The 15,644-nt window shown below is 42.2% G+C and overlaps 1 protein-coding gene and 1 non-coding gene across 2 annotated transcripts; both read left to right on the top strand.

The window, feature by feature from the left end:
- The first annotated feature begins 1,471 nt into the window (after nucleotides 1-1,471).
- Nucleotides 1,472-8,553, top strand: LOC109999459 (calcium and integrin-binding family member 2). Its single transcript, XM_020654515.3, has 6 exons — nucleotides 1,472-1,759; nucleotides 2,083-2,117; nucleotides 3,734-3,845; nucleotides 4,946-5,093; nucleotides 5,370-5,565; nucleotides 7,734-8,553. Exons 1-6 carry the CDS (start codon nucleotides 1,709-1,711, stop codon nucleotides 7,753-7,755), a joined length of 564 nt encoding a protein of 187 aa, XP_020510171.1. The 5' UTR covers nucleotides 1,472-1,708; the 3' UTR covers nucleotides 7,756-8,553.
- A 4,687-nt stretch (nucleotides 8,554-13,240) lies between these two features.
- trnaq-cug (transfer RNA glutamine (anticodon CUG)) lies at nucleotides 13,241-13,312 on the top strand. Its single transcript has one exon. It is a non-coding gene; the product is annotated as a tRNA-Gln (tRNA).
- The last annotated feature ends 2,332 nt before the right edge of the window (nucleotides 13,313-15,644 follow it).

The following is a 15,644-nucleotide window of genomic DNA, read 5'->3' as shown; positions in this document are numbered from 1 at the left end:
AATTTAAAATGTGAACGTTATGAGTTAAAGACAAACAGTTTTTATGTTTATACACTTTATAATACTGACTTTAATATTTATATTTTGTTATTCTTTAATTGTACTTACTAATGTTTTAATTTTAGCTTTGGAAATGTAAAAGTATGTTTCCCATGCTAATAAAGCCCGTTTGAATCTAACTGAATTGAATGCCTTTTATACTTAATCAACACACAGTTCTTTGGGGAGTGAATCATCATGAAATCACAAGACGATCTTTGGCCCAGCATTAGAAATCAAAACTGCCCAGCGTCCCAGTTGGCGTGGTGACGTCAGCGCAAGCTCTGTAATCAGGGTTGTCAGATTAGTGTCCATTTTCACCACATTATTTTCACGACTACAGTCAGATCAATCTAAAAAAAAAAAAAAACAGTCAGTTTCAAGTAGCAGACATTCTGCTCGATGACTGTATTTTAGAGGTACTTTAAATAAAATGTACTACTTTATTTTTTTATTAGTAAAAAAGCAACATTAAAATGATGAACATGAGTGCATCAGAAATGTATTCATTATGGCCCGATATAACTAAACTCAGATATAAGGCCTGAAAAATAAAAAATCAGCTGTTTTTGGTCCAAATATATTAAATTAAATGTTATCATCATAAGGTCAAGAAATTGGCAGGAACACTCTGACATCCCTTTCTGTCCCCAGATTTGGCATTATTGACATTCCCATCTTGTTTAAGTTAGTTAGTTAGTTTTTTGTGCAAAAGCCTATTCGGACAAATGTCTAGGACTGGAAAGAAGTGAGGGTTGGAAATCGTTAAGTTATCTGCCAATGCTAGCGTTAACCTGATTAGCAAGATAGTAGTAACTCAGACGTTTATTGGCTTGCTTTAGTTAAACACACTTTTAACTAAATGTGCTATTGAAAAAAAAATGAACTGCACACACATATAGTCTTTTTGTCTCACAGAACACTAAACAAGATATTTTCAGGTTGCCCTTGTTCCAAAAGCTTTTTTCTTACATGTCCTACTTTACCCTCTATTTCAATATAAATGAGGCCAAAGTTTTCAAAAACAATATGTTGTGTTGCAGAAGATGGTGATTTAGACCCTGAACTCTTTAGAAAAAATAAATGTAAAAAGTAAAATGTTGTCTAATTGTCCCATAGACCTCTATAGATGCAGACTTCTGTCTCCAAACATTTGGAGTTTCCTCCTGCTGGCCAATGGTGAGAATGCAGGATTAAGGCGCTTGGGCATTGGCTTCACATTTTACACCTGCAGGCTACGTCTAAACCTCGAAGATAAAGTCTTAAATCTTATAAATAGCGTTAAGTGTTCAAGGTACTTTTCCTTTATCATGTGTTTTTGTACCCAAGCATATTCTATTTATATATTTTTTCAAGATAAATCTTCATTCCCACTCAGTAGATCTTCACTCGTTCCCTCATAAAGAGCTTGTGTGTACGAGCAGCACCTGAAGGCAGCACTCTGGTGCCCGCACCGCTGAGGCGTCAAAATCACATTTGTTCTCTGCGCTGAAACGGCAGATGAGAGCTGCGCTGCGACCAGGACACGAAGCGGAATTAAATCCGGACCAGTACCTTGAATGTTGGACCACCTGTCGGACCGAGACATGTCGTTATAAATTGATTTAAACAGATCTGGGGAGCAGCGGGGACTGATGCAGCTGTGTGATGGGAAAGTCAGCCGAGCAGGATGGGCAACAAGCAGACAACCTTCACCGATGAGCAGCTGGAGGCGTATCAGGTGATGTGTTTACACCGCGCTGACAACCGGTTATTACCGTAAATACAAACTCAGATCTTAGCAGTGGTGTTTCTTTCATGATCCTCCACTTTTATTCAGGTGACCATGCGGTGTTTTATGATTCAATTTAATACAAAAGAGTGGAATAAAGAAGAGCGGGCAGGGCAGGGTGTCTCTCCTGTTGCTGATTGGCTAAACTCCAGCCTCCCTCTGCATCCTGCTGCATGTGATGATGCTGCTGTGAGGCTGACTGACTGTGTGAAAGCAGATCCTCCCAGAGGAGCAGCATCTCTGTGACTCACTGTGACTCTGTCTGTTTACAGGACTGCACCTTCTTCACCAGGAAAGAGGTCCTGCGGTGAGTTTGCTGTCAAAGGTCTCAACACACACACACACACACCAAAAAAAAAAAACCTTCAGGTGAGGTGCATGACGGTCCGCTGAGTGTGAGGAGAACTGTTACATAACAGCCACGCCTGTCTGTTCGTTAAACCCACTGACACCCAACAGAGATCAGTTCAGACATAGGATCTGTCATTTTACCCTCAGTACAGCTGCCATCGTGTAGCCAAACTGTCTTTCTACCTTGAGGATGTTTTATTTCATCAATTAAACTTACTGCCAGTACTTTTTAAGCTGGTTATGAAACACATTCAGTTGAATCCTGCCGCCTCTTTAAGGACTACAAAAGCAAACCAGACTGAATGTCAGTCGGCTGATTCTGACAAAGTCCTTTACAACACACAGACCAATAAAAACCTTTGTTTACAATTCTCCCAGTCAAGAATTGCAGTGAAGGGTTAAAAGAAAGCAGGAGAAGACAATTCTCCAGAAGTCAAACATATTCAGGGCAAGATTAAAAAAAAAAGAACACATATTGCTTTAATGAAAGATCAGTGTAGCTGCTGTACGAGTGGCGTTGTTCACTTTGAGAGCATGAATTACTTACCGTTTATGTTATCACCCAAGAAAAAAAACCACCCCCGCTTGCGATTGTGTTTCCTCTGCTTGTGCTCAAACCATACATCCTTGCACTCAGGATATTGACACTTGTACAGATTGCACACAACTTTTAGACAAGAGAAGAAGTCTGAAGCTTTAGTGGAGGAAAACTGTGAAAGCAACAATATCTCTTGAGTCCAAGCAGAGAAATCGAAGCACAAGCAGGGGCGTCGTGAGTGTCAGGGAAGAGTTTTTAGGTTAGCATTACACAATTTGAGCATGGAATCTCTAAGATATGCCCTCAAATTTAGATACTATGCTGCTGATAAAAGGCTTATATGTTTAGACTTTCAGAGCAGATTTTCATATCAAAACCAAAACTCTCTAACAAGCTCCTCCCTCCCCTCCTGTCTCCACACCATCCCGCCCTGTTTCACCAGCAGGGCCGTAGACAGCAGCAGACGAGTGCTCAAAAACATCCCAAAAACAAAAATCAAGTTATGCATCTCAAAGTCGATTTGGTTGTTCTTATGCAACTAGTGGGCGGGGCTGTCTCTCTTACCCCACGTTGTGTGGCAGGGATAATGGTCGGACAGGGAGGTGTTCACTGAAAAGGCAGACTCCTCCCCTTGTGAACAAAAAGCTGTTTGAGTCAAGGACTGCAGAAAAGAGGAGTAACATCGCTGCTTATCATACTCACTACCAGCTAACACAGGCAATCATCTCGAGCCAAGGACAATTTCGTCTGCGAGGGGAGCGAGCTGCAGGTGTGTCGCTGGAAGTTAGCGGAGGCTCAGTATGACACATACAGCCAAACAGCAGTTTGTTTTGGTTTCTTGCTGGTGCTCAAGGGCGACATCTACTGGGTCAAAAAGTCGCACATTCTTCCTTTAAAACCTTTCCAGGCTTTGAAACTATCCAACACTGCACCTCGTATTCAGTTACAATGTAACTTGGCTTTGAGAGGTGGGTAGAGAAGGTTCCCCTGCTCTAACACCTGAGGTGTGACCCATGTGTTTGTTGTGTTTGCAGGTTACATGGCAGATTTCGAGAGCTGGCTCCACATTTAGTGCCGCTGGATTATACCAACAACCCGGACATCCGCGTTCCTCTGACGCTCATCGTCAGCATGCCTGAGCTGAAGGTAGAGAGCTGGTAACACGCCTGCACAGGTTGTCCACGATACATCTTATCATGTCAGAGCGGGGTTTGGACAGTAAAACAGAAAATCAATTAAAAATGACGACCCGAGCTCTGTCCATGCTGCTTCAGTCAAATATGTAAATGTTCTTTAAACACTCTTCAATACATTTCAGGGCAGTAAACTCTGCACTACAGAGAGCAGGTGCGTGTCCAGACTTGCCGGACTTGGGTGGCCCAACTGGGGCGCTGACTTGTGCAGGGGTGGCCTGAAGTTTGTGCACACACACACTAATAAATTGGGATAAGGGCTTTTGGGTATCCTGCACCCTCAGCCTGGAATCTGTCACAGAACGACTTAAAACTCAAGGAGCTGGTGTCCTTAAAGGTTTTGAAATCTCAAATCAAAGACATGGAAGCAGATTGTATTGGATGCTGATGTTTTAGCTCGACTGCTTGAACTTCTGACTCACAGATTTGACTCATAGATGATTCTATTCTTTATGCAAAATGTAATGTTTTGTGAATTGCACTTTGTCTGTATTTGTGTCTCTGTCTATAACTTTGTGTTTTTGCTGCTGCCTGTCTTTGCCAGGTGTAAGGTTAAATAAAATAAAAAATACAAATAAATAAAATAAAGAGCGTTTATTCACCCCTGCTGTCTGCACTAATCACATCGACTTTAAAGTAACACAAGATCAGGGCAACATACATCTTCTAAGTTTAATTCTTCAAAGACTCGTCACAAAGTCACAATTTAAAGTATTTTAAAAAATGCAGTAAATCATCTGCACACCTAAAACTATGAGCTGCTTGTTGCAAGAAATCCAGAATGGAGCATTTCAACATAAGTCCCACCTCTGGCAAGGCAATTACCAATCATTAAGTAATAAGAAAGAAATCTTGGGGTGGCAAATAAGAATTCAAGGTGGGCCCTTTGGAAACGCCCCTGACGGAGAGACCTCGGTTCAAAATGGTTATCTTGTTAGCTGTGAAATGTTTGTCTCCTTTAGTTACATTAAGTAACGTATAAATGAAACATTGTATAAATACTTCATTGTGTTTGTTGTTAAAGTTGCTGTGTGTGCGTGTTTGTGCTGACAGGAGAACCCGTTCAGAGACAGAATCGTGGAGACGTTCTCAGAGGACAGGCAGGGGAACCTCAGCTTCAACGACTTTGTCGACATGTTTTCTGCTCTCTGTGAAACTTCACCCAGAGAGCTAAAGACCATTTACGCCTTCAAGATCTACGGTGAGACCCTCAGAGCTGAACAGTCTAAACCGGATCCTTTTGATGCTGGGTCACTGTGACGGCATTTCTTTACAACATTAACATTTGGTTTTACAAAAAATGCATGAAAAATAACAACATAACGATGGAAAAGATAACATTAGATACAGTATTTTAGCTATACTGTGTTCCTAAACTTAACATAAAGGGCAATGATTAAATCTTACCAATTTAATTTCAACAGTTTTTGTTACTCATTCATGTTTACTGAACTGTGATCTTCTGCTTGTGCTCCAGACTATAACAGGGACAACTTCATCTGCAAGGAAGACCTGACAAAGACTCTGAACAAGCTGACCAAAGGAGAGCTGACCCCGGAGGAGGTCACGCTGGTGTGCGATAAAGCCATCGAGGAGGCCGACCTCGACGGAGACAGCAAGCTCTCCTTCTCAGACTTTGAGAACATGATCTCAAAGGCTCCCGACTTCCTGAGGTATGTCTATGGTTTCTCTCAAAATCAGGACTCAAACATTGCGTGAAACAACTCAGCAGTCACCGGCTGTATAGCCACAATGGTCGCCAAATCAACAAGACTGAAATCTCAGGGATTAAACCAAAAGATAAGACTGTAGGACACTCATGGTTTCCCTGCTTGTACTTTGATTCACTCTGCCTGTGCTTTAACTTTAGAGCTCAACAGTGTGGTTCTGAAAGTAAAAATCCCATTAATTTTCTCCATAGTGGATTTGACTATTAGCCATAATGTCACAACCATCCAAGGTAGACTGACCGCGAGCCACCTGAGTCTGAAACGATGGTTCATGCTCCTGCAGAAGACAGAAGTTTGTATGACATCAACCTCGTTTTAGAAAAAAAAGGTTAATTTGCAGAACTACAGAACTACAGTACGAACGATCACAGAGTGTCACAGCAGATGTCTCCGATTGGTGGAGCTTGCTGTTACCATGGCAATGTTTCCCGCCTCTCTGCACCCTGCGTGAAATGATCGCTTAGCTAGCAGGCCAGCAAGTAAGTAAGCTAACACAACATGTACGAATAACCTTGCTATGCCGCAGTGAATGTAGCCTAACTTACATATTCACACAACACAAACTACAAGTTACAACAACCAAAGTTTCATTTAAGAAGAAGAGGTATCGAGGCACAGCAGCTGGTGCGCTCGCCCAATGTACGGAGGCTGTGATCCTTCAGGCGGGCGGCCCGGGTTCTTTCCCCACTCTCTCTCTCTCCCTGATATCTGACTCTATCCACTGTCCTATCTCTACAATAAAGGCACACACACAAAAAAAAGAAAAAAGAAGAGGTATCATTCGCAATGGATTGTGGGATTGGTAGTTCCTGGACTTATAGTAATGAGTAGGCTATTGGGGTAGCGGGTTGTCTTGGTAACAGGCTTTAAACTCTTGATATAAGGATTTTGTTAAATGTCATCGGAGGATCTGAATGTGGAAATGGAAAAATTGTTGCTTGCACAGGAAATGAACAGAAAACAAACAGCCTGAGCGCAGTTCCAGTAACAGTTTGAGTATAGCAGTGAGAATCTAAGCACAAGCAGGGACTATTTGAGTGCATGGGCAGGGTTTTTAGAGAAAACATTTCAGAGTTTGAAGGTGAAATGAAGAAGTCGTGTTTCATACCCTCTTGGAAAAAAAAGGGAAACACATACTCCCCCTAGTCCTGCACGCTTTGTTGTGGTTGTGTGTTCTCACGTCTTCATTTAGTCAGGATGATGAAGGAGAACAGGAAGAGGACAGGATTTATCCAGTCATTGATTCCAGTCATAAATCTGGTGACAGATTAGCTGGAAAAGAGGCCTCTGTGTTCTCGTTACCATGGCGCCCAGACAGATAACTGTAATGAAGCTGTGTTCGAGTGTTTGCTGATAGAGAGGAGCTGTTACATTTAGAAAGAGAGCTCTGTATTCTGATGCACCTTTATGAAAGGTCAGCTCAGTCACTCAATACGGACTGACACACGTCTTTTTTACTGGGGGACCAAAGAATCCAACAAGTTGATCAGTTGGTGCAACGTCTGTCCTCAGGTAGCTTTAAAAAGAAGGAAACAACATGAAACACTGTGCGCTCAAAGCCTTTTTCCTCTGCTTGTGCTCAAACTGTGTAAGTTCCTCCACTCTTGCATCACAAGGAGCCAGTTGAGGAGGGTCAGGCATCTGGTTAGGGTACCTATCTTTTGGAGGTCTTTTGTCACATCCTATTTGGGAAAAGACCCAGAACAAGTCTGGTTCTGCTCGACGTTTCTGCCTGTTAAAAGGTTTTTCATTGTCCTCTCGTGGTGGATTAATGTGGGGCCTCTTTGTTCAGCTGCTGAGTTAAGGTGGGACATGTGCTAAGCAAATTGGAGGGACACTCAGAGCTTGAAGGACACCCTGGGGAGCTGGAAACTGTTGCTGCTGGGACGGAGATCAGGGCTAACTAGCTTAGCTTGATGCCCCTAGAACCTGACCCTGGATATGTGGAAGAAAATGGATGTATGGATGGGTGGCTGACACAACACCTTTCATGGAAAAGATGATAATGATGAATGAATGGACTATGCTTTTTTAAGTGAAGCTGCATGAATCTTTCCTATCGGTTGTCTCTACTGTTTTAAAGCTCATCGTCATGTTTTTGTGTTTTGCAGTAACTTCCACATACGAATATGAGACAATGCTGAGATCCTGCAGAGGACAGACATCTCACTCTGACTGTTTTCCTGCTTCCACCGGTCTTCACCCTCCACCAGAACTCCACCTCCACCTGAACCTCAGACACCACCTCGACTCAGTGCCTGTCCTTTCTATCGCCGGTGGAGAGTCTTTCTTCTCCAGCAGAACCCGAGACCTGACACAGAGTCCGGCCCGGACTCAGAGAAGCACAGGCTATTTTCTTGCCAACTCGCGTCCTACAGAGAGACGTGGAAGTTTGAAAAAAGTTGTTACTGCATGAAACTCTTTTCTTGTTCATTTATTTATAAACTCATGAGAAGGACTGACAACCAAGATGGGGCTAATTTTATACCTTCTCTGCAGCTCGGACGTCTCCTATGGACGGGTTTGCTCCCCTCAGACACGTGGAGACACTGCAGAGTAAAGGGAACAGGGCTTTTTTGACTTCAGTGCTTTGCAGAGAGGCCAGATCCACTGACTGGATTCTTTTAGACAAGCACAGATTTAAAGGGCAAAACAGTGAAGAGCTATGCAATCTTTCTTTGTGAAGTGCATGTTGTAAAGGCTTCTAGCTGTGGTTAATTTGTACACCTGGTCTAGTTTAACGTTTTCTGGTGCCTAATGACAATCATAGTAAACTGTAGTTCAGTTGATGGAAGGGCTCTCTGTCGTCTCACTTGTAAACTTCGGCTTTGATAAATCTTTTCCTGCTGCCAACCGACTTTATAGTAGAGCTTTCAGTCATTTAAGAGAAAAGGTTTTGTGGCTTGAAATCAAATAAAAGATTTTTCTGTTGCTCGATGCTCCGTCAAGATTTTTTTCTGTAGAGTTTCAGGTTCAGGATCGAGAGATGTGATGGGCAAACTGCTACTCGGTCTCTGTTTCGTCTCACCTGTAATTTACGTCGCCTTTATCTTGGCCCAAAAGTTGCACTAGAACAGAATGAATCAAGCACCAGAGGAGGTTTGTGACCCTGTATAAACCAGCTCTCTCAGAACGCTCCGTTTTGGTGTGTGTGTCTCTTTAAATGTAATGAGCCCCCCCTGAGTTTTCCCCGTAGACATCACTCCTTTGTAGCAAGAACAAAAATGGCAGACCTGTGCAAAAGTTTTGTTCTAGGCTGGGGGTGGAGTCCATGGGTGGAGGGGATTTTTTTTTTTTTTTTTTTACCAGAATCCCACTGTGACATCACAAGGAGAGCAAATTTGAAACAGGGCATTTTTCTCTGTGTTGTAAGACTTTTACAGACCACAAGCAAAGGACATTTTGTGGGTCAGTAGACACTCAGGTTTCCCAAATATATGTTCAAAAACACTGTGAAACATCAAAACCTCAAAACTCTACAGCAATGATGTAAATTAGTCAAATAATACAGAGGACTCAAAGGTGTAGCTGCTACATGGTCATGTAGCACGTACCGTCATGCTGTAATGTCTCAGAGCGGGCAGAGCACTGCGGGAAGGTTATTTATTGAAAACACTGAAAATGAACCAGATAAATGAGAGTCATCTGTTCTGTCCTTTTATAGGAAATAAGATGAATGCGAGTTGACACAGACAGAGGAAGGGGCCTTTTGAATGAGCTGTCAAGCCTCCTGCTGCAGCAGCAGCTGGTGGTCTCAGGTTTCAGGCTGCTGTTCAGAGGTTGTTCAGTTCAGGTGGAGGCTTGTCCCTGCAGCACTGAAACACCACCAGGACATTTATTCTGATTATCGTGAGCAGCCAACTGTGGTTATATCACCGTGTTCCTGCTGCAGCAGCACATCGGCTTTTTAACTGCCGGCTACCGCGCGGCCCCCGCTGCCTGCTGGACCTGCTGTGTTCACCTGAGGATGGTATCATTTTACTGATCGCCACATTCAGAGGGTCACTGGTGCAGCAAAGTATGGAGATCAATCAACACTTTAATGTTTCACTGACGAGGACTGAGCTGACTTACAGGTAGAGAGAACACTACATTCAGGGTTACATTGAGCTGTGGACAAGTGCAAGGATTTTTAAGTTAATTTGTCTAATTGAACCAATGATGGAAGTGTGCCTAAAACAACAGGAAGTATAAATGTCCATTTCCCCTCCTATCATCACTAGAGACTGTATAAAAGAAGATCTGGACTCCAGCTGTAGGTTTGGGCTCCCCATTACCTTACCAGCTTGTTTTTTTTCAAACTAGAGGTGTCAATATTGGCCTCTGAGGAGGATATGCATTCTTGTGCTTCCTACCTGGTAGCGAACTGTTAAAAAACACAGGTATACACGCCCTAAAGCAGTGGTTCTCAAATGGTGGGTCGGGACCCAAAAGCCATTTTCAGTGGGTCGCAAACATGTGACTGGAAAAAATAATGTGTCAAAAAAGTCTATGAAGCGCACTTAAAACATGTTGGCTTTTCCCTTCTCTTTGTTTCGTCATTCATTTCATTCCATCTGAGGTCCAAACTGCACTATTTCTCAATCAATAAATCTGATTAGTTGAAAAAACATCAGAAACTTGGGTCCCGATTTTCATAAAGGAGGTGGTTGTGGGTCCTTAGACTAGACCAGTTCAGAACCACTGCCCTAAAGCATATACGCTACTTTATCATCAATTTTACAGAATGGAAAGAAAACACTCTAAGCTCTTAACTGGGACTGAAAATGTTCTCTGAGGTTATAAATCAACTTGGAAGTAAGTTAATTTCCATGTCTGATTTGAAATATTTAGACGTCTTCTTGCAACCATCGACTGTATAAAACATGGACGTCGTCTCAGTGATGTCACTCGTTGCTTTCTGAAGAGGTCTTTTTGAAGCAGAACAATGGAGTCAGCTGCAACACGCTCACCTATCAGTCGAATCAGCCTCGCTCCAAAACACTCTCATCCTTCATATGAACAACATGGACACTTGATGAACTGAATCACGTCCTGAGAGATGAACTATAGAGCCAGCCACTCCACAGGAGGTCGGTGCTCTCAGAGAAGTGCTAAAGACTTACAAAAATGAATCTTGTCTTAAACTAGTCTTTCAATCAATGATTCAAACATCTGTTTTGTCCTTGTTGAGCTTCAGACACTATGTCACATGTTTGTGTGGCGTCATCAGATAGATAATATCTGTGGATAACGTAATGTGCTTTCCATCACAGGTGTACAGGTGACATTGGTAGTTGTGCATGTTTGACCCTCAGCTTCGATGTCTGAGCCGCAGAGTCGACGCCTGTTAATGCTGCTGCTTTCCCCCAAAACAAAGTCTCATGTTTCCATCTTTTCAGGCGGATCGATCTCATTTCTGTCTGCAGGATTTTCACTCTGCAGTTTCCTCCTGCGGACACGTCCATAGAGCCACAGCTTCAGCTTACACATGAATCTAATATCACCCACTTTACGCTGCTCGCTCGCTCTCTCTCTCTCTCTCTCTGAATATGAAACATACAGGAAGTCTGAGTGCTCTCTGATTCTCCGACAGACACATTTGTTGTAGTGCTTTTTGAACAACACTCATTAACAGGATCAATACTGACTGAATGAACTTGCAGCACACTCACAACATTAACAAAGAACACGTGTGTGAGCTATCACTGTTTGACTTACAAATGACAAACCACTGCCCTATCTTCCTCACAGTGCTGTTCGGCTTGTCCAGGTGAGTGTAGGAGCAGCAGGATCCTGAGAGTCGAGGACGCCATCCCTTTCTTGCTGATCCGAGTCTACACTCACCTGAACATGCCGAACAGCACTGTGAGAATCATGTTTCCTGACTTCTCCTGAGCGTGTGACACTATTAGACCGGCTCTACTGGGTGAGAAGATGACAACGGTGCAGGTTGAGGCTCCTCTTGAGTCCTTGATTGTTGACTTCCTGACTGGCAGACCACAGTATGTGCGCGCTTACGACACTGTGAGTCAGACAGATTGTTCAGGAACACCGGGGCCACACAGGGGACGGTCCTGTCTCCCTTCCTCTACACCACAGACTTTATCTACATCACCGAGTCCTGACACCTTCAGAAGTTTTCTGACGACTTTGCTGTAGTTGGACGTATCAGCAAGGGTGAGGAGGCTGAGAACAGGGCCGTGGGCGACCAAAGAGCTGGTAGTGGATCTGCTTCTTACTATTTTATCTTTAGTCCTTTGCGTTTTGTTTTTGCACCAAAACAAGGAGTCAAATTCCTTATATGTGTAAATGCATTTGGCATTAAACCGTTTTTGATTCCTATATCCTGCTAGACCTGGAGCACCTGGGCCCATGGCTCCCCTCAGGATATAAAAGCCCAGCTTCCTGTACCAATCTCTCTCTCTCTCTCTCTCTCTCTCTGCCAGACCAACACTAAACTTGCACATTTATTGCTTTAGTTATTTGTGTGAGTGCACTCTTCCACACCTCACACCACATAATGCTTTCACACTCACCCAAACATTCACGACTGATGATACAGATTAAACACACATCATAACTTGTTATTGACCACACATTTATTTACCTAGTTTTGTAATCAATTATTCGTTTTCTTTGATAAATTGTGATGTGAGGGTATGATCTAATATATATATATTCCTTATTGAACCTGCCTGCAGTATGCTACCTGAGCTTCTAAGGTACAGAATCAGTCTCCTCTCAGGTCATCTGTTGTGTTACACTGACACCTGGTGGTGGGAGGAGGGACTGCAAACTGAGAGAGCGAATCATTTATATTAATCACTCAAACAACACCAATAATAAAAAAAAGGAAATGAAAAAAAAAAGGAATGATCATCCCAATTTCATAAAAATAAGATTAATAAATCAGTGAGCGATTAAATGGGTTAAACTAAGCAGGCTAAAACTAAAAAATCTAGGAATTATGACCTTATTCAGATATATTTTTATTTAAAATGTATTTTTCTGTTCTGTTTCTTGTGTTTAAAGAGCTTTTTCTCCAGGATAAATCCACAATAAATGTGTTTTTTAGGCTCTAAGACACTATAAAGATACACTTTTTTTCTGTTTTCCGTTTAGTATTTAGGCTATAGTGATTCAAAAGTTTGTTTCTTGCAAAAAGTAAATAGCCTAATAGAGTTTTTAAGAGTTAAAAATGTAGTTTGGCAATGGCAGTATCTGTTTAATACACACTAAACGTTAATTTTCACCTTAGGCTACTCTCAAGTAAATAAATATTCTACAGAAAATCTGAGGTCAAAAATAACTTTTGCACATTATCGGCTAACGTGCTAATAAATATAACCTAATTGTCTGATTCTTACCTGGTTTCTCAGAAAGGTGAAGTAAATCTGGTTTGGTTCATTCTCAGATCGTAAGCAGCCTTTTTTTTACGTTTCAAGGAAGGGGGAGGAAGGAAGTGACGTAAGAGAGCCACAAATCACAAACCCACTCGCAGATATAAATCAAATGCATAATGCTTAAGTACAAAACAACATCTCGTGTTCTAAGACGTTAAACTACAACGACTAAAAAAATTAAATCAAGTTAAAAGCTAGTTGAAAATATTAAGTAGTGTGTGCGCAGGACACACGGTTCCATGGTGTAATGGTTAGCACTCTGGACTCTGAATCCAGCGATCCGAGTTCAAATCTCGGTGGAACCTGACTTTTACTTTCTTTGAAAAATCATCATGAGGGGAAAGACGTGTTTAAACATCAGATATTCGCCAGCTAAAATGAAAGATGAATGTTGTACATGAACGATTGAATTAACAAACGTTACAACCCTCTTTTCTTTACTATTTTTTTAACAATAACTATTAACCAATCAAACTCAAATCTTTCTTTTGTATTATACCTTTCAGTCTGTTTACATTATTAAAAGTCGGTGAGGTATGATGGCGGTCCTCTCCTTACTGGGTATCTACGAACAGGTGGCTGTGACCCTGGGGGGGTCAGGGGCTAAGGATGGGTTCTGGAGTTTGTTCAGGATGGACTTCAGTCCATGACATCTTGTTTTAAAGTCTTAAAGTGGGATGAGTTTCTGGTGATGACATGGTTGTCGTGTTTGGCTGTCACCGTACACCGTATGCTGGCTAAAACATTTGTCAACGACTTACACCAACGAGAACAATTGTGATACTGACAGTGGCGATTCTAGAGTCTGCTGGGGCCCCTCCGACCAGCGTTCTTTCTTTTTTCACTCCCAGACGCATCACTCATTTTCATTTTCCTTCGCTGACTTTTATTGACAAATGTTGATTTGCAAAGCAATAATGCATTGTAGTGCTGGGAGAGGGAGTGCTGTTAGATGGGGCCACCTTAGGGAGGTTTCCTTCTGTCATTGCAGAATTTGCAAATTTTGAGCACCTGCTGCTGTTTAAAGTTTCTCAGCCCTTGGGGTCCCCCGACTGGCCTGGGGCCCCAAGCAGTTGCCTGCCTTTGCCTGTTTACAAACAACACCTCTGGATACAGAAAACAGTGTCATCTGCATACAGATTCTGTATTCTGATGCAGAATCTAAAAATAGAGTTTCTGTTTGAAAGAATCTTAAATCAGAATTATAACAGTCAGAGTTTTCATCCTTTTTTTTGTCCAAAAATCTCAGGCTACCCATGTTGAAAACATGGAAATTGAAGAAATGCATTACATTTTGAGAGATTTTTTAAAATTTCAAGTCAGGCCTCCAGGGTCTTTAAAGCCTACAGGGAACAGTAGGAACTTCATTCATCATATTTCAGTTCTTAAGAACACATTTCTTTGTATGTTGTTCCTGTTTCTTCTACCTTCTCCACAGCTGTAATCCTCATCTGCTCACGTGTTGAGTTGTTCCTGGCTCAGTCTGAACCACTCTTTCTCTTGTTGGCCCTGAGCTATGATCTAACCAGCTCATGACCCCTCAGATTTATTCCTCCAACTCTCTGCTGATGATATAACTGATCAGGGACCTGAATTGTCTGCCAGCCTGTGAGTGACCCTCATCACACACTCAAGTGTCCTCATTAAAGAGCCTTCATTAGTGGAGACAAAGCAGCCATGAAACCGTGTGCTGCAGGCCTGCCAGACAGGACGGACCAGGTTCTGTCCCAGCAGGTCAACCTGTCCTGGACTCGACCCTCGAGTCACAAACACACTGAGACTGATAAGTTCTGCTCCACATGTGATACCAACTGAACAAAAACATGAGTCAAAACAAGGGACACAAACAAGTTTCTATCAATTAAAATCCACTCAGGAGAGCTTTACTGTTCAGGAAAGTGACTGAGAACATGCACTTCAGTACAAAGTGGACGTACTTGTTCTTTAACTCTTCAGGATTCCGAGGACAGGCAGCCTTCTCCGCTGTCCAGATTGTACAGCCTCCTGAGGCTCAGATATTGAGCTATATAAACAAAACTTGATTTTTACGTTTTCGCAGAAAATCTAAAACACATGTGGTGGAAAATTTCCAGAGAAACACGAAAAGACAATTAGGGAAAACAACTCATGCTCCTCAGTCTTATGATATCAACGCAAGAACTCAACTCTTATTGAATAATCACACATAAATGACATCCCCAGAGAGGACAGATTACAAAAGACTGTTTTCTCACAGTAATTCACTCCTCCTCCTTTGCCAGCACACATCACAGCGCTCAGCGGAGTTATGGCTTCTTCATCTTTAAACTTTGGATCATCAGGAAAACTCAACAATCAGAACAAAATATGAACAGCTGTGGTCGAAAGAGCTGCTGCTTTGATTCAGAGTAAAAGCTTTGACTCCCAGGATGCATATAAAACTCAATACAATCAAGTTCATGTTACATGCACATTCACTGTACGCATGAGGTTAAATACACTGTTTATGAAGCATATATTGTATTTCCCTTTAAGCCAATAATAGCGCCTCGCTTTCTGTGATCAGGGAAACATTTAATCCATGGGCTTTTGTGGTTGATTCTGCTCACTGGTTTCTCTGAGCTTTACAAGACCAGACCCAGTTTTATTGTTTTGATA

Source organism: Labrus bergylta, chromosome 3, assembly GCF_963930695.1.
Source record: "Labrus bergylta chromosome 3, fLabBer1.1, whole genome shotgun sequence".
NCBI classification, from domain to species: Eukaryota; Metazoa; Chordata; class Actinopteri; order Labriformes; family Labridae; genus Labrus; species Labrus bergylta.
Note: the sequence above shows the minus strand (reverse complement) of the source record. Positions and strands in the feature narration are given on the sequence as shown.